Below are 27,627 nucleotides of genomic sequence, written 5' to 3'. Positions count from 1 at the left end.
GTGCCACAACTACTGAAGCCCACATGCCTAGAGCCTGTGCTCCGCAACAAGAGAAGCCACCGCAATGAGAAGCCTGTGCATTGCAATGAAGAGTAGCCCCCGCTCGCTGCAACTAGAGAAAGCCTGCGTGCAGCAACGAAGACCCAACGCAGCCAAAAATAATTAATTAATTAATTAATTTAAAAAAAGAGGGGCATTACATAATGATAAAGGGGTCAGTTCTCCAAGAAGACATAACAATGTCTTAATGTGTGTGTACCTAACAATAGGGTGTGAAAATACATAAGGCAAAAAATGATAGTACTGCAAGGAGAAATAGATGAATCCACTGTTATAGTTGGAGAATTCAACACTCCTGTGTCACAGAGGGGCAGACCTAGCAAGCAGAAAATTCATGAAGGCAAGGCTGAACTCAATGACACCATCAATTAACTGAATATAATGGATATTTATAGACTACTTCATCCAGCAACAGCAGAATAGACAATCTTCTCAAGTTCTCATGGAGCATTCACCAGGATAGACCACATTGTGGGCCATAAAATATACCTTAACAAATTTAAAAGAATAAAAATCATATATTTGCTGCTCTCAGTGCACAATGGAATTAAATCAGAAATCAGTAACAGGAAGATAGCTGGAAAATCCACAAATACTTGGGAGATTAAACAACATGCTGCTTAAATAACACATGGATGAAAAAAGAAATCTCAAGAGAAATTTAAATATGTTTGAACTAAATGAATATGAAAACATATCAAAATTTGTGGATACAGCAAAAGCAGAGCTTAGAGGGAAATGTATAGCACTGAATGCACATATTAGAAAAAAAGGAAAGATCTAAAATCAGTCATCCAAACTTCCACCTTTGGAAACCAGAAAAAGAGCAAATTAAATCCAAGATAAGCAGAAGAAAAGAAATAATAAAAATTAGAGCAGAAATCAATGAAATTGAAAACAGGAAATCTAGAAAAAATCAACAAAATCAAAAGTTGGTTCTTTGAAAAGATTAATAAAGTTGATAAACCTGTAACCAGGGTAACTAAGAAAAAATAGAGGATACAAATTCCTAACATCAGAAATGAAAGAGGGGACATCACTACAGAGCCAATGGACACTAAAAGGATAATAAAGGAATACTATGAACAACTCTATGACCACAAATTTGATAACCTAGATGAAGTGGACCAATTCCTTCAAAGACACAATTGGTCAAAACTCACACAAGAAGACAGACAATCAGAATTGGCCTATATCTATTAAAGAAATTCATTGAATAATTAATAACCTTCCAAAGCAGAAAGTACCAGGCCCAGATGGGTTCACTGGTGAATTCTACCAAACATTTAAGGAAGAAATTATAGCAATTCTCTACAGTCTCTTTCAGAAGATAGAAGCAGAGTGAATACTTCCTAACTCATTCTATGAGGTCAGCATTACCCTAATACCAAAACCAGACAAAGATATTATAAGACAACTATAGACCAATGTCTCTCATGAACATAGATGTAAAAATCATTAACAAATTGAATCCAGCAGTGTATAAAAATGATCATACACCATGACCAGGTGGAATTTATCCTAGGTATGCAAACCTGGTTCAATATTTGAAAAATTAATTAATGTAATCTATCACATCAACAGGTTAAAGAAGAAAAATTACATGAACATATCTATATATGCAGAAAAATCATTTGACAAAATCCAACACCCATTCAAGATAAAAATTTCTCATTAAACTAGGAATATAGGGGAACTTCCTCAACTTGATAAAGAATATCTACCCAAAACTTACAGCTAACATACTTACCTGGTGAGAAGCATGAAGTTTTCCACTAAGATCAGGAACAAGGCAAGGTTGTTCCCTCTGACCACTGCTTTTCAACATCATACTGGAAGTCCTAGCTAACACAATAAGGCAAGAAAAGGAAATAAAATGAATATAGATTTGAAAGGAAGAAATAAAACCATCTTTGTTCACAGATGAAATGGTCATCTATAGAAAGGATCAACCAAAAACCTCCTAGTACTAATAAGCTATTATAGCAGGGTTGCAGGATATGCAGTTAATATACCAAAGTCAACTGCTTTCCTGTATACCAAGAATGAACAAATGGAATTTGCAATTAAAAGCACAATACCAGGGACTTCCCTGGTGGTCCAGTCGTTAGAGTTCACCTTCCAGTGCAGCGGGTGTGGGTTCGATCCCTGGTCGGGGAGCTGAGATCCTACGTGACTTGCAGCCAAAAAACCAAAACATAAAACAGAAGCAGTATTGCAACAAATTCAGTAAAGACTTTAAAAATGGTCCACATGAAAAAAAATCTTTTAAGAAACCCCACAATACCATTTACTTTAGCACAAATAAAAATAACATATGTAGATATAAATATAGCAAAATATGTACAAGACCTATATGAGGAAAACTGTAAAACTGATGAAAGATACCAAAGAAGAACTAAATGGAGAGATATTCCATGTCCATGTAAAGGAAGACTCAATGTTGTCAAGATGTCAGTTCTTCCCAACTTGATCTATAGATTCATTGCAATCCCAATCAAAATCCCAGCAAGGTATTTTATAGCTATCAATAAACTGATTCTAAAGTTTATATGGAGAAGCAAAATACCTAGAATAGCCAATACAGTATTGAAGGAGAAGAACAAAATTGGAGGACTACTTACCCAACTTCAAAACTTACTATAAAGTTATAGTAATCAAGACACTGTGGTACTGGTGAAAGAATAGACAAATAGATCAGTGGAACAGAATGGAGAGCTCAGAGATAGACCTACGTAAATTTATTCAATTGATCTTTGACAAAGGGGTAAAGGCAATACAATGGAGCAAAGAGTCTGTCAACAAATGGTGCTAGAGCAATCAAGACATTCACAAGTAAAAAAAAAAAAAAAAAAAAGGTTCTAGACACAGGCTTTATACCCGTCACAAAAGGTAACTTAAAATGGACCACAAACCTCAATGAGATCACAAAGCAAAACTATAAAACTCTTAGAAGATAACATAGGAGAAAATCTAGGTGACCTTGGGTTTGGCAATGACTTTTTAGATACAACATCAAAGGCATGATCCCTGAAAGAAAGAACTGATAAGCTAGACTTAATTAAAATTAAAACGTCTGATCTGCAAAAGAAACTGTCAGGAGAATGAAAGCACAAGCCACAAACTGGGAGAATATATTTGCAAAAGACCTATCAGATAAAGGATTGTTATCCAAAATATACAAAGAACTCTTTAAACTCAGTAATAAGAAAACAACCTGATTAAAAGTGGGCTAGAGGGCTTCCCTGGTGGCGCAGTGGTTGAGAATCTGCCTGCCAATGCAGGGGACACGGGTTTGAGCCCTGGTCTGGGAAGATCCCACATGCTGCGGAGCAACTGGGCCCGTGAGCCACAATTACTGAGCCTGCGCGTCTGGAGCCTGTGCTCCGCAACAGGAGAGGCCGCGATAGTGAGAGGCCCGTGCACCGCGATGAGGAGTGGCCCCCGCTTGCCACAACTAGAGAAAGCCCTCGCACAGAAAGAAAGACCCAACACAGCCATAAATAAATAAATTAATTAATTAAAAAAAAAAATGGGCTAGAGGGACTTGCCTGGTGGCGCAATGGTTAAGAATCCACGTGCCAGTGCAGGGGACACGGGTTTGATCCCTGGTGTGGGAAGATCTCACATGCCGTGGAGGAACTAAGCCCAAGCACCACAGCTACTGAGCCTGTCCTCTAGAGCCCAAGAGCCACAACTACTGAAGCCTGCGCACCTAGAGCCCGTGGTCCACAACAAGAGAAGCCACTGCAGTGAGAAGCCCACACACTGCAACGAAGAGTAGCCCCTGCTCACCGCAACTAGAGAAAGCCCGCACACAGCAACGAAGACCTGACAAATAAATAAATAAATAAATAAATAAGGGAAAAAAAGTGGGCTAGAGACCTTAACATATAGCCCACCAAAGAAGATATATAGATGGCATATAAGTATATGGAAAGATGCCCCACATCATACGTAGTCAGGGAAATTCAAATTAAAATGAGATACCACTACACACCTATTAGAATGATCAAAATCTGAGACACTGACAATACCAAATGCTAGCAAGGATGTGGAGCAACAAGAACTCTCATTCATTGCTGGTGGGAATGCAAAATAATACAGCCACTTTGGAAGATAGTTTGGTGGTTTCTTGCAAAACTAAACATACTGTTACCAAATCCAGCAATTGTGCTCCTTAATATTTCCCCAAAGGAGCTGAAAACTTATGTCCACACAGAAACCTGCACACAGATGTTTATAGCAGCTTTATTCATAATTGCCAAAATTTGGAAGCCACCAAGATGCCTTTCAGTAGGTGAATGGATAAATAAACTGTGGTACATCCAGAGAATGGAATATTATTCAGTACTAAAAAGAAGTGAGCTATCAAGCCATAAAAAGAGATGGAGGAATATTAAATGCATATTACTAAGTGAAAGAAGCCAATGTGAAAAGGCTACATACTATATGATTTCAACTATATGACGTTCTGGAAGAGGCAATACTATGGAGACAGTAAAAAGATCAGTGGTTGCTAGGGATTGGGGGGATGGAGAGATGAATAAGCAGGGCACAGAGAATTCTTAAGTCAGTGAAACTACTCTGTATGATACTCTAATGATGGATATGTGTCCATGAGGACATTATATGTTTGTCCAAATCCATAGAATGTACATCAATAGTGAACTCTCAGGTAAACTATGGACTTTGGGTGATGGTATGTCAATGTAGGTTCTTCAGTTGGAACAAAGGTACTGCTCTGATGGGGATGTCAGTAATAGGGAGGCTATGCATATTTGGGAGCAGGGTGCATATGGGAAATCTCTGTGCTTTCCACTCAATTTTGTTGTGAATCTAAAACTGCTGTAAAAAAAAAAAGTCTATTTTTTAAAAGTGGACAAAGGATCTGAATAAACTTTTCTCCAAAGAAGATATGTGAATGGCTAATAAGCATATGAAAAGGTGTTCAACATCATTATACATCAGGGAAATTCAAAATCATATTGATCTGCCATTTCACACCCATTAGGATGCTTTTTACCAAAAAGACAATAAGTGTTGTTGAAGATGTGGAGAAATTGGAACTCTCATACACTGCTGGTGGGAATGTAAAATGGTGCAGCTGCTGTGGAAAACAGTTTGGCAGTTCCTCAAAAGGTTAAGCATAGAGTTACATATGACCAGACAGTTCCACTACTAGATACATGCTCAAGAGAAATGAAAGCATGTCTACATGAAAACTTGTAAATGAATGTTCATAACAGCATTATTTGTAATAGCTCAAAACTCTAAAACAACCCAAATGTCCATCAACTGATGGATGGACAAAGAAAATGTCGTATATCCATACAATACAATATTATTTGGTAATAGAAAGGAATGAACTACAATACCTGCTGCAACACCGAAAACATGCTAAGTGAAAGAAGCCATTCACAAAAGACCACATATTGTATGATCTCGTTTATATGAAATGTCAAGAATAGGCAAATCTATAGATAGAGATCAAAAGTAAATTAGTGGTTCCTTGGGCTGGGGGGAGATTGGAGAGTGATGGCTGACTGGTATGTGGTTTCTTTTTGGGGTGGTAAAAATGTTCTAAATTTAAATAGTGGTGATGGTGGCACAACTCTGAATATACTAAAAGCACTGAATAGTACATTTTAAGTGGGTGAATTTTACGGTATGTGAATTAGATCTCAGTAAAGCTGTTGTTAAAAAACAATTCAGGTGTATAGAGGTATATGACTGTAGGACAAATTGTGAATGTGAGTGCTGGGATGCAATAGCAATTTTTTTTTATGATAATCCTTTTATTTTATTTTTTTAACTTTTTATTTTATATTGGAGTATAGGTGATTACCAGTGTTGTATTTCAGGTGTACAGCAAGGTGATTGCAATAGCAATGCTTTTATGTGCATATGAATTACCTAGGTATCTTATTAAATGCAGATTCTGATTCAGGAGGTCTGGGATGGATTCTGAAGCATCTGTTTCTTAAGCTCTCAGGGTGCTGATGCTTCTGGGCTGTGGATCATGCTCATCAAGGCAGTAAAGGTTTTTTTTTTTTTTCCAGTGAATGGGGTCAGTCTAAAGAGCCTTTCTGGATCCAGGAGGATTTGTCTAGCATTTTGCATGAAAGCAGAATGTGGTTTGGTGGAAGAGAGGGGCTGACGGGACAAAGTAACCAGCCTGTGTAATGACTCAGAGACCACAGAGTATCAGTATTTGCGGGGGATAGGAGGCCTGTTTGTGGTATTACACTGGTGGACCATGAGTCTTTCGCACCTGAGAAAATATCAGTCAACCGCAGATCATTTTCCATTTTTGTAAAGTTTTCCCTTGCCCTCTGCCTGACATTTTTGGTCTAACTTCTTTCAAATCTGGATCTAGGTAGATTGACATGACTAGAGACCTTGCGACATCCTAGGAGGGGAGTGATTGGTTGGCAAAAAGACATTCTGTGTATGGGTCTTAGGAGTGGGAAATGGGCCCATCAATCAGTAATCTTGCCCTGAGAGCCTACCTAATTAGCTACCTGAGTTCTGGACAGGTCACGTTTGGACTGACTGACTTCTTGGCCCCAGATGAATAAACTCATTAATGAGGGAGCAAATAAAGATGTATTTCCAGATGGTACAGGTTAATTATAGGTATAGCTTATAGCTTTCCTTGTTTTTCCACCTGAGCTAGAAGACTGATTTGGATGTAATTTTAAAAATCTTTTCGTTCAGCATGCAAATATTAAAGCCAAATCATGTCTTTACTCAGCAGTACTCCACTCTGGTGCTCGTACTACTCCACGAAGTGCTAAATGGTCCTCTTAAGCACCAGGTCTGGTCTCAGCTTTAGTGCTTGCCCTTCTGAGCTGTTCCCTGAGCTCTGAAAGCATTACTGCCCTGTGCTTCACCAACATTCAGTTCCCTGGCCTCTCTGAGTACTTTTTAAAGTACACTCACTCTCCTAGGAAGAAAGGCAATGAAATCACTTGGTCACTTGGAATATACTTACCCTCACAGCCCCACAATGAAGTCAGAAGACTTATTCTCTGTTTTCCAGCGGGAGAAACAAAGGCACAGACAGTGGCATGCTTGACCACTATCTCATGGAGAAGCGTCCCCATGCCTGGTCCCGTTCTCTGGATCTTCCTTGTTTTCTCTTCAGTGGACTTACCTTGCTTCTTTGAACATGTAGTTGTGTTGTTTTGTTTTGTTTTGACGTGTAGTTTTTTAAACATGATTTTCTGGGTGCCTCCAGAAAATGAATACTTCTTTCTCAGATGCTTATTAGGTATTTTTCAAGTGTTTGTTTACACTCCCATTTAAGCATCTCCAGGTGGGGTGCTGGTTTGTCAGCATACTTACTTATTACCCTGTTGGAGGGAATTCTGTTCAAATTCACAAGTACTCATTGAGTGCTTAACATACACTCAGCTCTGCTATTCTCCTTGAAAGACGAAAAAGCAGTGTATTCTCCTCGGCTCTGTGGGATCTTCTAGGATGGGAGCAACATAGACATAAGCAGGACTTGGACTAGGGTGAAGCAAACAAGGCGCTGGGCGCGAACTTGAAGGAGGCACTCACTCTCAAGGTCATGCAAGTGCAGTGTCAGTACCTGAAGATGTGTGCCTTCTTAAATTTTGAGCTCTCGGTCCCTTGCTTGCACCACCCTGGTCCTGGCCCTGGATTTAAGAAGCAGTTAGGTCACTTGGAAAGCATGTCTAAGATAACATAAGATTGTGGTCCTTAATTGTCTGCTCAGGTACCACCCAGCTGGGCCTTTCCATTTCCTGCATCTACTTGTCTCCTCTTGGAGGGGACCTCTGTCCTTCTGGGGAGATGAAGGACTGAGTCAGGTCACATGAATAAATTATGTGAGGCAGTGTGAAGTAGGACGAGGAGGGTGGTTGACTTCATTACCCTGATTGGCTGGGGGAAGCCTTGGGATATTATTTCTTCCCTCCCCTCCCCTGCCCTCTGTCTTCCCCTCTCCTTCCCTCTCCTCTCTTTGCCTCTTCTCCCCTCCCCTCTTTTCCTCCTCTACCCTCCTCTTTTCCTTCCCTCCCTCCCTCCCTCCTTCTCTCTCTCTCTTTCTTTCCCTCCCTCCCTCCCTCCCTCCCTCCCTTCCTTCCTTCCTTCCTTCCTTCCTTCCCTCCCCTGTCCTTCCCTTCCTTTCCTTCCTTCCTCAGCTGGGACATGTAGAAACCAGAAAGCCCTCTCTAAGCAATGGTGGACATTCCCAGTACACACACACAAAGGATGCATAGTAAATATGTACTGATTTTACTCAGTAGTAGTATGGAGTTCTGCCCATTTTACTTCAAACATCCCACTTAAGGTACTTTTCTGAAGTTATCAGAGGAACAGTGGGAAACTGGGCCTTGAACTTCATAATTACTAAAGGAATATTTGTTGATTGATTCCTTTGTGTGATTATGAGGACCTTTCTTCTGTATATCAAGGAGCATTTTCAGCTCAGTTCAGTATAAGAATGTGTCGAGTGACTTATGTACTGAGGCTTTGGGTATGCTTCTGTATGGCTACAAGGAAGTAGAAGACTTGAGCTGTGATCTCAAAGAGCTTAGTAGTATTCTAGAGCAGTGGTTTTTCAGCTGGGACAATTTTTGTCCCCCAAGGGACATTTGATAATGTCTGTAGACTTTTTTGGTTTTATCTGTGGAGATGCTGCTGGCATCTAGTGGGTAGAGGCTAGGGATGCTGCTAAACATCCTACAGTGTACAGATCCCCACCCCCCCGAAAAAAAAACAACCCAGAGAATCAGCCAACCCAGAATATCACTAGTGCCAAGGTTTAAGAAATCCTGCTCTAAAAGGATAAGACTAACAAATAGAACTGGAACTTTGAGGTTGGAAGGCCACACTGCTACTTTTTTTTTTTTTTAACATCTTTATTGGAGTATAATTGCTTTACAATGGTGTGTTAGTTTCTGGTTTATAACAAAGTGAATCAGCTATACATATACATATATCTCCATATCTCCGCCCTCTTGCGTCTCCCTCCCATCCTCCCTATCCCACCCCTCTAGGTGGTCACAAAGAACTGAGCTGATCTCCCTGTACTAGGCGGCTGCTTCCCACTAGCTATCTGTTTTACATTTGGTAGTGTATATATGTCCATGCCACTCTCTCACTTCTTCCCAGCTTACCCTTCCCCCTCCCCGTGTCCTCAAGTCCATTCTCTACGTCTGCGTCTTTATTCCTGTCCTGCCCCTAGGTTCTTCAGAACCATTTTTGTTTGTTTGTTTGTTTTTAGATTCCATATATATTACACTGCTACTTAATAGCAGAGCAAGGACTTGGACTAGGGTGAAGCAAACAAGGCGCTGGGCGCAAACTTAAGCTTAGTTCACCCTAGTCTAATGGGGCCATTTAGAGTCAAATGGTGTTATATGACAGAATATTTTATCTAGCTTCATGTCCCACAAATCCTAATTCATACTTTTAGCTCTAGCAGTGTGTGATCATTGTATGTTGGGCAGGGACAGTTCTAAGACAGTAATGGATTTTTATGGTGGTGTCTTTCTACAGGTTGATATGTCAGACCTCTCTCCAGAGGAGCAATGGAGGTAAGTGTGACAGTGTGGGCCCCTCATGGTGGGAACTATAGATTAATCCTACTAATAGAGTTGTATATCTACCCTTTTTGCTTCCTTTTCTGTGGCAGGCAGTGACCTATGACCAGCAGGACAGGTCATTTGAGATCTTTCCCAGTACTTGGGTCACTCCTGGGTAGCTCCCTCAGTCCTTGGGAGTAAATAGATTATTGCACCAAACCATCCATCTGGGTTTTGAGTACTAGTTCTGCCATTTCCTAGTGATGTGATCTTGGGCAAGTTACTTAACTTCACACTACCTTAGTTTTCCCAATTTGTAAAATGAGGATCATAACAGTTGTTGTGAAGATTAACAACACATTGTGTTGTGAAATTCTTAGAACAGTACCTGGCATGTGGTAAACTTCCAGTAAGTGTTACCTGCTTTAAGGATGATTATCATCATTAACATCATCATTATCCATGAAACAAGGCAGAGAGCTCTGTTTGAGAAAATGGGAGATGTGTCTTCTGATCTCAGCTCTGCTACTAACTTGCTTTGTAACCAGAGTGAGTCAACAAATATTTTATTGTCATTATTTCTCATTGGTAGAGGAGTTTCAAAAGTGCTTGCCCCACAAACTTTATAAGGTAGCTGACCAGTGAGCTGAAATCAACCAAGTAAAGTTTAATAGTGAGAAAAAAACACCTCGTTTAGATTAAAACTATTGATTATAAAAAATGTAGAATGGCAAAGATATCGACTCATACGACAGGCCCAGCAAGATTTTAGGTGACTTTAAGCTTAATATGCATCAGTTGTGTACCTGAGCTACCAAAATATTCTACAGTTTGAGAAGTTGTTCATTGAAAATATACTATCTGCCTTAAGGGAAGTGACAGTGCTACTGTGTTCTGCTTTGCTGAGTCCACATTGATTTTGTTGTAAACACTGCATATGAAGAAGATCTTTAGCTAGATATGTCTAGAAGAAGGCAATCAGGATTAATGGTCTTCACATTATGTTATATGCATCGTGTATAAAGATCTAGAACTGTTAACCTAAAAGGGCTCAGGAAAATGATGGTAGAAACAGGATTGGTTTTGTGTTTTTAAATAATATTATGATAAATATTTGAAGGGGCAGCGTTGGGAAAGAGAGAGTGGATATGTTCCAGAGTGTAGGATTAGGTCCAAAGGATTGAAGCTGTAGTAAGATAATTTTGTCTCATTATCAGAAACATTGTTAATAATCGTGGTATATTGTGAGGCACAGAGCTTCCTGCTTCTTAAAGCTTTGGAATTTTATTCCTTCATAAGCACATATGAGTTCCTACAATGTGTCAGACACTGCTGGTTCTAGAATAGATTATTTTAAGAGGCATGTATTCTCAGCCAGTGGAGGTATTCAAACAAAGGATTGCAAAAATAATTTTTGTGTTGAGTGGTAACTTGAGCTAGGTGACTTCTGGTTTTTTCTCAGTCCTTTCTTTGATTTGTTGTTGTACACATCCATTCAGTTATATACTGTCTGAGAACAAGAAACTTATCTCTTATTACCTTTATAACTCCCCACAATCCTTGGGATTTTAAAATATCCTTTGCCCTTTTAGTTTAGCTTATCCTCACAACAACCCTATGAGGGAGGCAGAAAAGATAAGGACTCCTTTTGATGGATGAAGAAATTGTGATGTAGAGATGTAAATTTTCTTGGCTAAGACCACATAGGTTGTGTCTGAACCTAAGTTTCTGACTCCTACCCCTATTATATTTTGTCAGATTCTGTCACCTAGGATAAAGTTTTATGTAAGATGAACCCTTAGGTGCTGTGACTGCCAGGCTGACTGACATTTGGCTGCCCACCAAGTTTCCCCCCTCCTAACATTTTATTATGAAAAATCTCAAATATACAGAAAAGTTGAAAGAATTGTGCAGTGAACACCCTTGTACCCACCACCTAGATTCTACAACTAAGTTTTTGCTATATTTTATGATTTATCTATCCATAATGCATCCCACTGGGTTCTTCTTGCTTAGTCTCTCATTGCCCTTGGGAATTCCATGAAGATACCATTTATGTTGTCCTTTCCCTTTCTCCCTAATACCCCTGGGTATGGAGAACTTGCACAAAAGCTCCTGACTACGGGTTACATTTGTATTTAGTTTCCTAATTCCTTCTTTATTCCTCTCCCTTGGCTGTAGGAGTGACTTTTCTTTCCTGTTCTCAGAGGAAGCTTTTTGCCTGTACTGGGCAAGGGAATCACTTGCTGCCAATCCTCGGGACCAGAGAATGCCAGCATTTAAACTCTTAGATTAAATAAGAGTTTCCAGTTGTACTCTCCTTGAGCCCTTGAAGAGTCTGTTTACCTGTGGATACTGATAATGAAGTCACTGTTGGAATAGTGTAAAATTGAAGAACTACTGAAGTTCAGATTTTTCAGGCTTTAGTCTTTAGGATCTCTGGTCCTGGCAGAGAGGGTAGGACAAATAAAGCAAGACTTTAACCCTGGAATTAAAACATATTTGCAGTATTACTCCTTTATTGGTGTCATAAATATCATTGAATAAGAGTATGAGCCTTTATGGCTGTGACCTCTCTGGGTTACTTTCTTCTTCCAGTGACAGGTTGAAATAGGACTGAAATGGAAAGGTGTCAGCAGTTTTTAACATTGGGGGCGGGCAGCAGACCACCCACCTTTAACCCCAATACCTAACCTTGGTGACTAGGGCCCATAGAACCCCTGTTCTATCCCAAAATGCCTGTCCTCTAGGGCATGTGTGTTTCTAGCCCCTATTTCATACAGTGCAAGAGTGTGTTCTATGCTATGGACCAGTGAGATATCCCTGGAAAGCACTGCTCCTTTACCGCCACACCATCCCTGACTTAGCTCACCCCATCTGTTTGGCTTTCAGGGTCGAGCACGCACGCATGCATGCCAAGCACCGCGGCCACGAAGCCATGCACGCTGAAATGGTCCTCATCCTCATCGCTACCTTGGTGGTGGCCCAGCTGCTCCTGGTACAGTGGAAACAGAGGCACCCCCGCTCCTACAATGTAAGCCACTTTGCTCATTTTTTTGTTTGCCAGTCATCAAGAGACCCTTCTTAAGTATTCTAGGGTCCAGCCTAACCCAGGCCACATGTAGGCAAGGAATAGATAATAATACTAAACTGTACGTGTGAATGGTGAATAGTGTATGTTGGGTGTGTGTTTAAGGGACAGGCGATTCAGATTGTGAAAACTGGGAAAGAATCTGAACGTACTTTCATGGCCAGAAAAGGTAGATCCTCCCTTTTAACATTTTGGGATAGATTCATGAAGGAGCTGTTCATTAGGAACTATTCAAATAGAGGGAGAGATGATCACTTGATTGGGAAGACCAAGCCTCCAATGAATCTTTAGATTAATATTTTGAAAATGCAGTAATAAAGAGGAGGCAATGTAGCAGGTGGTAAGAAGGCAGGGTCAGAGTTAGAGAGACCTAAAAAGGCAGTTATAGAGGAAATAAGGAACAAAAACATATAAAATGTACAGAAAACATACAGCTAAATGGCAGAAGTAAATCCTTCCTTATTAGTAATTACTTTAAATGTAAATGGATTAAATTCTCCTATTAAAAAGCAGAGATTGTTAGATTGATTTAAAAAACCACATTATCCATGTTTATACTGTCTATAAGATACTCACTTTAGATATAAAGAAACGAGATAAAAGTAAAAGGATGGGGCTTCGCTGGTGGCGCAGTGGTTAAGAATCTGCCTGCCAATGCAGGGGACATGGGTTCGATCCCTGGTCTGGGAAGATCCCACTAAGCCCATGTGCCCCAACTACTGAGCCTGCGCTCTAGAGCCCGCGAGCCAACTACTGAGCCCTCAAGCCACAACTACTGAAGCCCGCATGCCTAGAGCCCATGCTCCGCAACAAGAGAAGCCACCACAACGAAGAGTAGCCCCCGCTCACTGCAAATAGAGAAAGCCCGCAAACAGCAACAAAGACCCAATGCAACCAAAGATAGATAAATAAATAAATATTTTTAAAAAAAAAAGTAAAAGGATGGAAAAAGATATTTCATGCAAATGATAACCAAGAAAGAGCTGGTGGCTCTTAAATGTCAGACAAAATAGCCTTTAAGTCAAAAAAGGTTACAAGAGATAAAGAAGGACATTACATATTGATAAAAGGTTCACTGCAGCCAGAAGATATAACAGTTATAAACATATATGTACCTAACAAAGGAACCCCCAAATATGTGAAGCAAAAATTGACAAAATTGAAGGAAGAAACAGATGGTTCTACAATAATAGTTGGAGAGTTCAGTACCCCACTTTCAATAATGGATAGAATAACCAGGTAGATCAACAGGTAAAAGAGGACTTGAACAACATCATAAACCAATTAGACGTAACAGACATATACAGCATACTCCACCCAACAACAGCAGAATACATGTTCTTCTCAAGTGCACATGGCCCATTCTCCAGGATAGGCTATATGTTGGACCACAAAATAAGCTTCAGTAAATTAAAAAACATTGAAATCATAGATGCAACTACTCTGGCTTAGGACACGGCAGGTAGTATACTGGATTCTTTTACAACTATTGTCTTAGAAGTATTTAACCTTTTCAAGTATAACCCTTTTTTAACATAAAAAACTTGGCAAACATCCATGTGATAATAGTTGTACTTTGAAAGAATACATAAACACATATAGTAGTAACAATAGCTAACATTTATTGAATTTTTACTATGCCAGTCACTGTTCTAAGCACTTTACATATATAACTCATTTAATCCTCACAGTAACCCAATAAATACTGTTTTCTCCAATTACAGATGAGGAGCTGAGGCAGAAAGGCTAAGTAACTTGCTCCACTGGTAAAATCATTATTTGAACCAAGACAGTTTTACTCCAGGGCTTTTAGTCTTAATCCCTAAATGATTCTTTTTCTCTAGTATGTGCTTCTTCAGACCTCTTGTAATAGGGCCAAAGATGCCCAGAGGTCTGTAGCCCACAGGATGGGAACTGCTACACTATCTCATTTAACCCTCCTAATAGCCCATGAGGTAAGTAATATGAACAAACTGAGGCCCAGAGAGTTCAGGCATGAAGGGGATACTAATAGAGCCAGGATTTGAACCCAAGTCTTCTGTTTCATATTTCATAATTTCTACTATACCATATGGTGCTTCTGGAAAGGATTTTCCATCAAGGGAACCAAGGGACAATATGGAGCATAGGCAGAAGAGAGACTAATCTTTGCCCTTGAGCTGGCACTTGTTCCAGACATTACTGGCCTATAGCCACCTCATGTGTTGTCATGCACCACAAGTAGAGACATCTGTACCTTCAGGTCATAGTGCATGGAATGACCACATGGCACCAAGGCTTTTTGAACTAGGCACCATCCAGCAGGCTGAGCCATCTGGGGTGGGGCTTCATATCTGGACCCTGCTCGTGCTTCACCCTGCCATCTGAGATAAGTCACTTGTTTTTCAGTGTATGCTTATAGTACCTGTTCTATAAAATGGGGATTTATCAGGATGGTTTAATTGAGCATGGAAAATACAAAAAATCATAAACCAAATGTAGAGAGCCCCCTTGGAATTTCTATGCTTGAATTTAGAAGTAATTATATGTTGTTGGCTAATCTGCAGAGATTTCTGAAAACCTCTGAAGAAGTGAGGATGCATAATGTACTGCAGTGGTTTTCAGTATGTACTTTTTAAAAAGGCTGTGGAGTCCTTTCTTCAAACAGTATCTTAAGGAAAAACCCAGTGTAGAAAGTAAGAGGATGCTCTTCTTGGGCTGGTAACCCTGACCCCTCCGCTTTCTCAGGAACATCTATAGGACACATCAGAGTGTTAGAAAACCACTGATGTGTCATTCATTCATTAATCTTTAATAGGAATGTGATTGTGACTTAATGAGGCCAGTTGTTGTAAGGAACACGCACAGTCGTCTCATTACTTTATTGCCACACCCTGTAAACATGCTGAACTCCATTGGTGAGAGGACATGCTAACATTATAGCATATCTTACACTGAGAAACTTAAACTCATATCTTTAGAAAATTGGAAGAAGAAATCTGTAGTGTCCTGCTTTATGCTGCTCTTATACAATAATGATCTATATTACTTTTGTTAAAACTTTTATTAACTTGGGTACAATGAATGTTTTTACTGCTTTGATTAAAGTACTAACTTTGGAGGAAGAAAAATTGCCCAAGATGCCTGTACATAATGGCATCTCCTGTCCTTTTTCAAGCTTATCAGAGTTGGAGCTGTTTGCCTTGCAGCAGTAAATACAGTGGAGTTAGACCATCTGGCTTGATTAGCCAGCTCTCATGCTTCCTGGCTATATGACTTTATACCTCTCTGAGCCTCAGTTCTTCTTATCTCTAAATTGGGGTGATAATATCTATCTCCTGGGTTGTGAAGATTATATAAAATTGCATGACAAAGTGTTTTGTAAACTCTAAAGCTAACGTTAGTGACTTTGTTGCTCCTACTCCTAAGAGAAAAGTCTCAAGACATAAAAATATCTTCAGGTACTATTTTATGTGGAAGTGGAATAGATTTTATTTTTATTGAGGACAATTTCACATAACAAAATTCACAGTTTTAACTGTTTTAAAGTGTATAATTCACTGGCTTTTAGCACATCCACGTTGTTGTGCAACCATGGCCACTATTTAGTTCTAGAATGTTTTTGTTACGCCAAAGGAAACCCCATACCCATTAAGCAATCACTTCCCATTTCCTCCTCCCAGCACACCCTGGCAACCACTAATCTGCTTTCTGTGTATTTGCCTATTCTGTATATTCATATAAATAGAATCATATAATATGTGGCCTTTTGTGCTTGGCTTCTTTCACTTAGCATAATGTTTCCAAAGTTCTTTCATATTGTAGTATCTACCAGTATTTCATTCCTTTTATGGTTGTATAATATTCCATTGTGTGGATATGCTACATTTTGTTTATCCATTCATTAGTTGATGGACACTTGAGTTGTTTCCACCTTTGGGCTATTTTGTTTTGTTTTGTTTTTTATTTATTAATTAATTTTATTTATTTTTGGCTGCGTTGGGTCTTCGTTGCTGCGCGCGGGCTTTCTCTAGTTGCGGTGAGCGAGGGCTACTCTTCGTTGCAGTGTACAGGCTTCTCATTGCAGTGGCTTCTCTCGTTGCAGAGCACTGGCTCCAGGGCGCGTGGGCTTCAGTAGTTGTGGCACATGGGCTCAGTAGTTGTGGCTCGCGGGCCCTAGAGCGCAGGCTCAGTAGTTGTGGCGCACGGGCTTAGTTGCTCCGCGGCATGTGGGATCTTCCCGGACCAGGGATAGAACCTGTGTCCCCTGCATTGGCAGGTGGATTCTTAACCACTGTGCCACCAGGGAAGCCCTGGGCTATTTTGAATAGTGTTGCTATGAACATTCATTGTAAGTTTTTATTTGAACACCTACTTTCAGTTTTTGGGTATATCCTGGAGTGGATTTGCTGAGTCATATGTAACTCTGTGTTTAACTTTTTTGAGGAACTGCCAAATGGTTTTCTATAGCAGCTGCAGGATTTTACATTCTAACTCACAATATACTGGGTTCCAATTTCTCCACATTCTCACCAACACTTGTTATTTTTCTTTTTCTTTTCCTTCCTTCCTTCCTTTCTTCCTTCCTTCCTTTTTTTTTTTTGTATTATAGCCACCCTAGTGGGCATAAAAGTGGGATTTCATTGTGGTTTGATTTGTATTTCCCTAATGGTGTTGAGCATCTTTTGATGTTTTGAGGGTTTTTTTGTTGTTGGTCGTTTGTTGTTGTTGTTGTTGTTGTTTTTGGCCACACTGCAGCATGTGGGATCTTAGCTCCCTGACCAGGAATTGAACCTATACCCCTGCAATGGAAGCACGGAGTCTTACCACTGGACTGTCAGGAAGTCCTCTTTTGATGTTTTTATTGGCTATGTGTATATCTTTTTTGGAGAAATGTCTATTCAAGTTCTTTACCCATTTTTTAATTGGATTTTTGTCTTTTTTTTGGATGTTCTGTGCAGCTTTCGGGATCTTAGTTCCCTGACTAGGGATTGAACCTGGGCCACGACAGTGAAAGTGCCAAATCCTAACCACTGGATCACCAGGGAACTCCCAGATTTTTGACTTTTTGTTGTTGAATTGTAGAAGTTCTTTATATAGTCTGGATACTACACCATCATTAGATAATGATTTACGAATATTTTCTTCCATTCTGTGGGTTGCCTTTTCACTTTCTTGATAGTATCCTTTCATGCATAAACATTTTTAAGTTTGATGAATCCAATTTTTTTTGAATATATTTGACATATAACGTGTAAATTTAAGGTGTGTAACGTTAATTTGCTACATTTATATATTATAGCATGATTGCCATTGTAGTGATATTTAGTACCTCTATCACATTACATAATTATTCTTTCTTTTTAGTGTGGTTGGAATAATTAAGTTCTAGTCTTTTAGCAAGTTTGATCATTAAAGTTCAATATCATTGTCCATATTCATTATTCTGTGCATTAGATCTCTGTGGCTTATTTACTACTATGGCTTATTTACTACTAGTTGCAAGTTTGTACCCTTAAACCTATTTTTTTCTTTTGTTGCTTATGCTTTTAATGTCATGTCTAAGAATCCATTGACAAATCCAAGATTATTAAGATTTACCCCTGTGTTTTCTTTGAAGAGTTTTATACTTTTAGCTCTTAGGATTTAGGTCTTTGATCCATTTTGAGTTAATTTTTTGTAAGTGGTGTGAGATAAGGATCTAACTTTATTTTTTTGCCTGTGGATATCCAGTTGTCCTAGCACCATTTATTGAAGAGACTTCTTCTTCCATTTAATGGTCTTATTAACACTTTTGTCAAAAATCAATTGACCATAGACGTATGCACTTATTTTTGTACTTTCAATTATATTCCATTGAACTATACATCTATACTAATGCCAATATCACACTTTTGATTACCATAGCAATGTAGTAAGTTCTGAAATTAGGAAGCATAAGTCTTCCATACTTGTTCCTTTTCAAGATTGCTTTGGCTATTCTAGATCCCTTGCAATTCCATATTAATTTTAAGATCAGTTTTTCCATTTCTGCAAAAAAAGGCAGTTGTGATTTTGATAAGGATTGCTCTGAATCTGTAGATCATTTGAGGGAGTATTACCATGTTAGCAATATCAATCTTCCCATTCCATGAACTTTCATGAGCATTAATTGTCTTTTCATTTATTTCAGTCTTCTTTAATTTCTTTCATTAATGTTTTGTAGTTTCCAATGTACAAGTCCCATACCTCCTTGGTCAAATTTATTCCTCAGTATTTTATTCTTTTTGATGTTATTGTGAATGGAATTATTTTCTTAATTTCCTTTTTGGATTGTTCATTGTTAATATATAGAAATAAAACTGATTTTTGTGTATTGATTTTGTGTTTTGCAACTTTGCTGAATTTGTTTATTAACCAATAGTTTTTTTGTGTGGATTCTTTAGGATTTTCTTTATATAAACCATGTCCTCTGTTTTGCTTCTTTTTTTCTGATTGGATGCCTTTTATTTCCTTTTCTTGCATAATTGCTCTGGCTAAAACTTCCAGTACAATATTAAATAATAGTAGTGAGATTGGGCATCCTTGTCTTTTTCCTGATCTTAGGGGAGAAGCTTTCAGTCTTTAATCTTTAAGTATGTTAGCTGTGGATATTTCATAAATGCCCTTTATCATGTTGAGGAAATTCCCTTCTATTCCTAGTTTCTGTGTTTATCATTGAATGGGTGTTGGATTTCTCAAATGCTTTTTCTACATCAATTGAGGTGATCATGTGGTGCATCCCTGGGATAAATCTCACTTGGTCGCAGTGTGTAATCCTTTTAATATGCTGCTAGATTCGGTTTGCTAGTATTTTGTTGAGGATTTTTGCCTCTGCATTCATAACAGGGATTGGTTTGTACTTTTCTCGTCATGTATTTGTCTTGCTTTGGTATCAGGATAATGGGGCCTCATAGATGAGTTAGGAAGTGTTACCTTCTTTTCTGTTTTTTGAGGAATGGAATTTTGGTGTAGTATAAAAAGCCTTGAAGTGGGAGTCACTTGATCTAAGATCTATTTCTAGCATCACTGCTAATTAGCAATGGACCTTGGGCAAATTACTTATTCCCTCTTAGCCTCGCCTCATTCTCATGTTTCATCTTTAAAGTGAAGGTTTAAGACTAGATGATTGCTAATGTCTCTTCAAACTTTAAAATAGTTTTTCATTACTGTTATTCTGTTTAACTCCAAAGGCCCAAATTAAAGCTAAGGAATGAGAGTTTTAAGAATGCAGATTTTGGCTAAGTATTATATAGAAATTTTCAACAGTGAGGACTGTTCCACAGTGGAATGAACTGTCTTAGAAGGGAATGCTCTTCCCATTACAACTATGTTTTATTAGGGACTAGACAACCCCGTCAGGGATGTTGTGGAGCAGATTTTTGTGAGTTTTACGGAATGGTTGGCTGGACTTCTTCTAAGTACTCCCTCTAAGCTCTAAAATCTGTATCATCGAATTACCAAGAGAGGCGAAGCCCTGTCTCATTCTTAGAGGACAAAGCTGACCTGTCGAGAGACAGGATGAGGTTTCGTTCTGTTTTTGTTTTGTTTTTGTTCTCATTACAAATGTTATACATGTTTGTTATAAAAAATTCAGAAGTGCCCAGAGAGAATCACTGTTAAACATTTGTTACACTTGCAGATTTTTTTTCTATGCATATGTTAATATTTATAAAATTTTAGATATTTATGACATCCATTAGGCTCTGCAACATTTTCCACCTAATATAGGCATACCTCAGAGATACCATGGGTTTGGTTCCAGACCATTGCAATAAAGTGAATATGCAATAAAGTAGGTCACACAAAATTTTTGGTTTCTCAGGGCATATAAAAGTTATATTTACACTGTACTGTAGTCTGTTAAGTATGCAATAGTGTTATGTCTAAAAAAACAATGTACATACCTTAATTTAAAAATACTTTATTGCTGAAAAATGCTATCATCTGAGCCTTCATTGAGTCAATCTTTTTGTTGGTGGAGGGTCTTGCCTAGATGCTGATGGCTGCTGACTGATCAGGCTGGTGGTTGCTGAAGTTTGGAATAGCTGTGGCAATTTCTTAAAATAAGACAACAGTGAAGTTTGTTTCAGTCGTCCTTTTACAAATGATTTCTCTGTAGCACCCAGTGCTGTTTGATAGCATTTTGGCCACGGTAGAACTTCTTTCAAAATTGGAGTCAATCCTCTCAAACCCTGCCTTAGCAACTTAAGTTTATGTATTATTCTAAATCCTTTGTTGTCATTTCAACAGTATTCACAGCATCTTTCCCAGGAGTAGATTCCATCTCAGGAAACTACTTTCTTTGCTCATGTGTAAGAAGCAGCTCTTAAGCTGTTAAAGTTTTATCATGAGATTGTAGCAATTCAGTCACATATTCAGACTCTACTTCTAATTCTAGTTCTCTTGCTATTTCTACCACTTCTGCAGTTACTTCCTCCACTAAAGTCTTTAACCCGTCAAATTCATCCACAAGGGTTGGAATACATTTCTTCCAATTTCCTGTTCATGTTGCTATTCTGACTTCTTTCCAATTAATTGTAAATGTTCTTAATAGCATCTAGTATGGTGAATCCTTTCCAGAAGGTTTTCAGTTTTCTTTGCCCATATCCAAACAAGGAATCAATATCTATGGCAGCTGTAGTTTTACAAAATGTATTTCTTAAATAACAGGACTTGAAAGTTGAAGTTACTTCTTGATGCACGGGCTGCAGAATGGATGTTGTGTTAGCTGGCATGAAAACAACATTAATCTCATTGTACATTTCCATCAGAGCTCTTGGTTGATCAGGTGCATTGTCAGTGAGCAGTAATATTTTGAAAGGACTCTTTTTTTTTTCTGAGCAGTAGGACTCAATAGTGGGCTTAAAATATTCAGTAAACCATGTTGTAAACTGATGGGCTGTCATCCAGGCTTTGTTGTTCCACTTATAGAACACAGGCAGAGTAGATTTAACATAATTTTTAAGGGCCCTAGGATTTTGGGAATGGTAAATGAGCATTGGCTTCAACTTAAAGTCACCAGGTGCATTATCCCCTAAAGAGAGAGTCAGTTTGTCCTTTGAAGCTTTGAAGCCAGACACTGACTTCTCCTGTCTGTGAAAGTCATAGATGGCATCTGCTTGAAAATCTGTTGTTTAGTGTAGCTACTTTCATTCATCATCTTAGCTAGATCTTCTGGGTAACTTGCTGCAGCTTCTTCATCCTCATTTGTTGCTTCACCTTGCAATTTTTTGTTGTGGAGATGGCTTCTTTCCTTAAACCTTATGAACCAACTTCTGCTAGCTTTAAACTTTTCTTCTGCAGTTTCCTCACCTCTCTCAGCCTTCAGAGAATTGCTCTGGATTAGGTTTTGGCTTAAGGGAAAGTTGTGGCTGGTTTGATCTTTTATCTAACCACTGAAACTTTCTTCATATCAGCAGTCAGGCTGTTTTGCTTTCTTATCATTCATGTGTTCACTGGAGTAGCACTTTTAATTTTCTTCAAGAACTTTTCCTTTGCATTCACAACATGGGTTAACTGGCACAAGACACCTAGCTTTCGGCCTGTCTCAGCTTTCAGCATGCCTACTCACTGAGCTTAATCATTTCTAGCTTTTGATTTAAAATGAGAGATGTGTGACTCTTCCTTTCACTTGAACACTTAGAGGTCATTGTAGGGTTATTAATTGGTCTAATTTCAATATTGTGTGTCACAGGGAATAGGGAAGCCCAGGGAAAGGGAGAGAGATAGGAAATAGCTGGTCAGTGGAGCAGTCAGAACATACACAACGTTTGTTAGGTTTGTTGTCTTATATGGCCTAGTTTGTGGTGCCCCAGAACAATTACAATAGTGACATCAAAGATCACTGATCACCGATCACCATAACAAATATAATAATAATGAAAAAGTTTGAATTATTGTGAGAATTACCAAAATGTGACACAGAGACATGAACTGTTGGAAAAATGGCGCTGATAGACATGTTCAACTCAGGGTTGCCACAAGCCTTCAGTATGTAAAAAACTGCAGTATCTGCAAAGCGCAATAAAGCAAAATATAATAAAACAAGGTATGCCTGTACTGGCTGTCAGATATACAAGCCATATTAGTTTGTATGTCTATCCGTATTAGTATGTGTGCCATCCTTTTAAACTACTAAAGCATAGTATTCTTTTAAATTGTTTTTTTTTTAATTTAACTTATGTCTATTAATAGATGTGTTAATTAACAGTTTATCTCAGTTGCAACAATGGTTCAGTAAACTTCTCACATATATAATTTGCATAGCTGGGCCGGCATTTCTGGAGAATGAATTCCTAGAAATGGAATTGCCTGGTCAAGTGGAATTGCCATTTAATCATTAATGGATCTTGTCAAATTGCCCTTCAAAAAAGTTATAGCAGTTTATAATCCCACCAAGAGATGTTAAACAGTGCTATTACCCAGTGTTAAAGAGAGTATAGAGAATCCTCAGTATTTTTAATCTTTGTCAATCTAATAGGGTGAAAATACCTAATTTAAAAGTCAAGTAGGGCTTCCCTGGTGGCGCAGTGGTTGGGAGTCCGCCTACCAATGCAGGGGACACGGGTTCGAGCCCTGGTCCAGGAGGATCCCACATGCAGCGGAGCAGCTGGGCCTGTGCGCCATAGCTGCTGAACCTGCGCTCTAGAGCCCGCGAGCCACAACTGCTGAGGCCTGCGTGCCTGGAGCCCGTGCTCCACATTGGGAGAAGCCATCGCAGTGAGAGGCCTGGGCACCGCAACAAAGAGTAGTCCCCCTTGCTGCAACTAGAGAAAGCCCGTGCACAGTGGCGAAGACTCAACGCAGCCAAACCAAAAATAATAAATAAATTAAATAAATAAATTATTAAAAAAATAATTAAAAAAAATAAAAGTCAAGTAGTTCTGGCACTTTCCTGGCAGTCCAGTGGTTAGGACCCACACTTCCACTGCAGGGGGCACGGGTTCGATCTCTGGTTGGGGAACTAAGGTCCCACAAGCCGCAGCGTGGCCAAAACAAACAAACAAAACAAAACAAAAAAGTCAAGAAGTTCTGTAAGGTTTAAAAAGCAGAACACATCAGTCCTCTGCCTATCTCTCTCCATCCCTGATTATTATTTCAGTGGCAACCACTTTAAACTTTTTTTAGTTGTTTTCTGATCCTGACCTCTATATTTTTAAATAACATGATTACACATACACTCACACACACATACATATATACACACACACATATATATATATAATTTTCCTTTTGACTTTCTACCATGGAAGGTGGTAATTATCTTATACTGCTACACTATACCCATCACATACACACTTTTCCTCCCAGTTTTTAGTTAAATAAATATTCCCTATTTACATTATTGTGACATATAAATATTATTCACAGTTGAACCACTTGGTGTATTTGGTCATATTTTCTTTCCTTGCTTAAGATTCTTTTGGAATGTTTCTTACTGATTTATAACAGCTCTTTGTATATTATGAATAAACCTTTTGTCATACATGTTGCAGGTATCTTTCCTCAGATTGCTATCTGATTTTATTTGTAGAATTGGTACAGAAATTTTTGTAGACTAGATTTATGAACCGCCCTGTGGGCTGAGGATTCTGTTATTTGCTGTTCTGTTTGGATGGCCCATTTGGTATTCCTTGTTTTCCATCCTGGTGCATCTGAAGGTCTTCTCCCTGCCTAAACAGATTTTAGGTACTTGCTGTAACTGCAAGTTTATAGTTCTTGAGGGACCCCCTCACCTTGAAATTCAAATCTGCTCTAGGCTGAAGATGGGCTTCAGGGAGGAGAAGCAGAGCAGAAATATAGTTGGGCCATCACTAAGGTATGAACTTCACTATTACATAAACATAATTAATAACACCAGCTACCGTTTATTGAGTACTTCATAATGTGTCAAGTATTTTGCTCTGTGGTGGGTAATTTTATTTTTTGCCATTGTATGGATCAAGAAACTAAAGCTCAAAGAGATTACTGAGCCCCACTCAACCAATGATTAGCAGAGTCAGGATTCACGTCCAGTCCCTCTGACTCCTATGCTCTCCTTCACTCTTCCCTGATGTCTGTTTGTTTGTTTGTTCAATTAGCAAATATTCTTTGATCCTTTTTAGCTCCGTGCTAGGGCAGTAGTCAGTTAATATTGTTTCATGGAGAAATCACTTTGAAAAAGAGTATATAAAGTTGGATATTCATATTCCCTATGATCCAGGAGTTTAATTCCTAGATATATGCCAAGAGAAAAGTTTGCACATGTATCCCAGGAGGGAGGATGTACTAGAATTTTCCTATCAGCACTATTTGTAATAGTAAAAACTTGAAAATGACCCAATACCCATATATAGGTGAGTGGATAGGTTAGTTGTGATATATTTTCACAATGGATATAACTTATAAAATAATACATAAATAAATATATGGAATAACACAAAAATAATTAACTGTAGTTACAAATCTTGGTAAGGATGAATCTTAACAATATAATATTGAGTGAAAAAAGTCCCAGGAGAGTACTTATAACTATACCTTTTATAGAAAGCTAAAAACAATGAAAACTAAACAATGTTTTAGAAATATGTATGTGAGTGATAAGGTCATATTTTAAAAAGCAAGGGAATGATAAAATCAAGATTCAGGATAAGGCTGATGTTGGATGGAGAACTGGAGGATAGGATAGAGAAGACGAGGACGTAGCTAAATATAAGTAAATTTAGGTGTTCCAGTTCTTATGTTGGATGGTGGGTTCAGTATTTGTTATATTATTAAAAAATAATTAACTTGAAAAGGAAAGAAATCCTGTCACTGCTTCACATAAATGAACCTTTGGGATATTATGCTAAGTGAAATAAGCCAGTCATAAAAACACAAATACTTCCACTTATATGAGGTACCTAGAGTAGTCAGATTCATACAGAGAGAACGTAGAATGGTGGTTGCCAAGGGCTGGGGGTGGGTGGGATTGGGAAGTTGTTGTTTAATGGGTACAGAGTTTCAGATTTGGCAAGATGAAAAAGTTCTGGAGATCTGTTGCACAGCAGTGTGAATGTACTTACCGCTACTGAACTCTACACTTTTAAAAATGGTTAAGATGGTAAATTTTATGTGTTTTTTTTTTAACCACACTTAAATTTTTTTTGGCCATGTTGCACAGCTTGTGGGATCTTAGTTCCCCAACCAGGGATTGAACCCAGGCCATGGCAGTGAAAGCGCTGAGTCCTAACCACTGGACCACCAGGGAACTCCCAAAAATAATTTTTAAAAATTAAAACAAAAGTGGTCTATGCATAGACTAACGATGAGAATATTCATTAACCAGAGATTCTGATTAATCTTTTTTCTCTACTAGAAGTTCAAAAATAAAGGCAAGAAAGAAAGCAGTTCCCAAGACAGGGATTTACCTTACCAGATATTAAGACATACTATAAAGAATAGACAAATAAACCAATGGAAGAGAGTGAAGATCTCAGAGATAAATCCTTGTATAATGGGAACTTAATATACACTAAAGATGTAATCACCAATCAGTGAAGAAATTAATCATTGTTAAGTAGATTGTGTTGAGAAAACTGGCTCACCATATGGAGAAAAATTAAAACTAAATTCCTATATAACACTGCATACAAAAAGGAACTAAAGATAGATTAAAGATCTAATTATGAAAGGCAAAATTATGAAGTTAATGAAAAGTGTATAAGCTAATAAGATAAAGATTTGATAAATTTGATTATATTAAGATTAAGGATTTTTGTTGGATAAAGGATACTATAGGCAAAGTTAGCTGATAATAGAATGAGAGATTAATAATGATTAAAAGTGACAATAGATTAGTATCTAGACTATATGAAGTAACTCCTACAAATCAACAAAGGAAAGACAGAAGCTCCAATAGAAAAATGGGCAAAGAATATGAACGGGCAGTTTACAGGAGAGGAAATCCAAAAGTCCATCAAGCCTGAGAAGAGAGCTCAAAGTCATTAGTAGTTAGAGAAATGAACATTAAAACAGCAATGAATTATCAATTTATTCGATTGGCTAGAAACTAGAAAGCCAGATATTTCCAAGTATTGGCGTGGATCAGAGGCTGTAGGAACCCCCATGCATTCTTTGTGGGTGTGAAGCCTGTTGCAGGCATTGTGGAGAGCAGCATGGCACTATTCAATCAGATGGAATATATACATGTCTTGTGGCATATCCTAACAGGATATATGAGAGGGTGTTCATTTAAATGTTAAGTTTGGCAGTTAATTGAAGAGTTGCAGGCAATCTAGATACCTATCTCTGGGTAAATAGGCAAAATGTGGTGGATGCATATCATGACACTGTGTACCCATAACAACTTGTGGACCTTAAAAGCATAGTACGGAGTGGAAAAAGTAACAAACTGAAAGATACACAACACAGTGCCGATTAATAAATCAAAAATATACATATTAAACACATTTAAACACATTTAAAATATACATATTAAACACAAAAATATACATATTAAACACACTTCACTCTGTGGAATGAGGAATGGGAATAAAAAAGAACCAAAACAAAACAACTCCCACAAGAATGTTGTGTAAAGGAGAGGCACTGGGTTTGTTGTTGAGTAGTAGAAATATGAGCTGTTTGAGATTAGCTGTCAGAGCTTTCCAAAAAATGCTTCTTATGGCATGCCAAGGAATGATGGAATTAATTGATAAGGCTCTGTTTCTCTCAAACTGAATGAAATTTTCTGTTCTTCACTAGTGCTGGTTGGTGGCCCAGCCTTCCATTGGGCACCCATGACCACTAAGTAGAAAAACACTAGCTCTGTTCTCCTAGACCAGGTTTCTCAGTAGGGAGACTATTAACATATTGGCCAAATGATTCTTTATTTTTTCGGGGGGCTATCCTGTACATTGTAGGACGTTTAGCAGTAGCAGCAGCCCTGGCCTCTAC

General features: G+C 38.4%; 1 protein-coding gene across 1 annotated transcript in view; it reads left to right on the top strand.

Moving 5' to 3' along the window:
• Positions 1 to 27,627, top strand: part of RNF121 (ring finger protein 121) — an 83,566-nt gene that overhangs the window by 24,329 nt on the left and 31,610 nt on the right. Inside the window, exons 2-3 of the mRNA XM_061201330.1 lie at positions 9,595 to 9,632; positions 12,513 to 12,654. Of these exons, the coding sequence (XP_061057313.1) occupies positions 9,595 to 9,632; positions 12,513 to 12,654 (180 nt within the window). The remainder of the gene's footprint in view (positions 1 to 9,594; positions 9,633 to 12,512; positions 12,655 to 27,627) is intronic.

Source organism: Eubalaena glacialis, chromosome 10 (genome assembly GCF_028564815.1).
Source record: "Eubalaena glacialis isolate mEubGla1 chromosome 10, mEubGla1.1.hap2.+ XY, whole genome shotgun sequence".
NCBI lineage: Eukaryota > Metazoa > Chordata > Mammalia > Artiodactyla > Balaenidae > Eubalaena > Eubalaena glacialis.
This window is presented reverse-complemented; position numbering and strand designations above follow the sequence as displayed.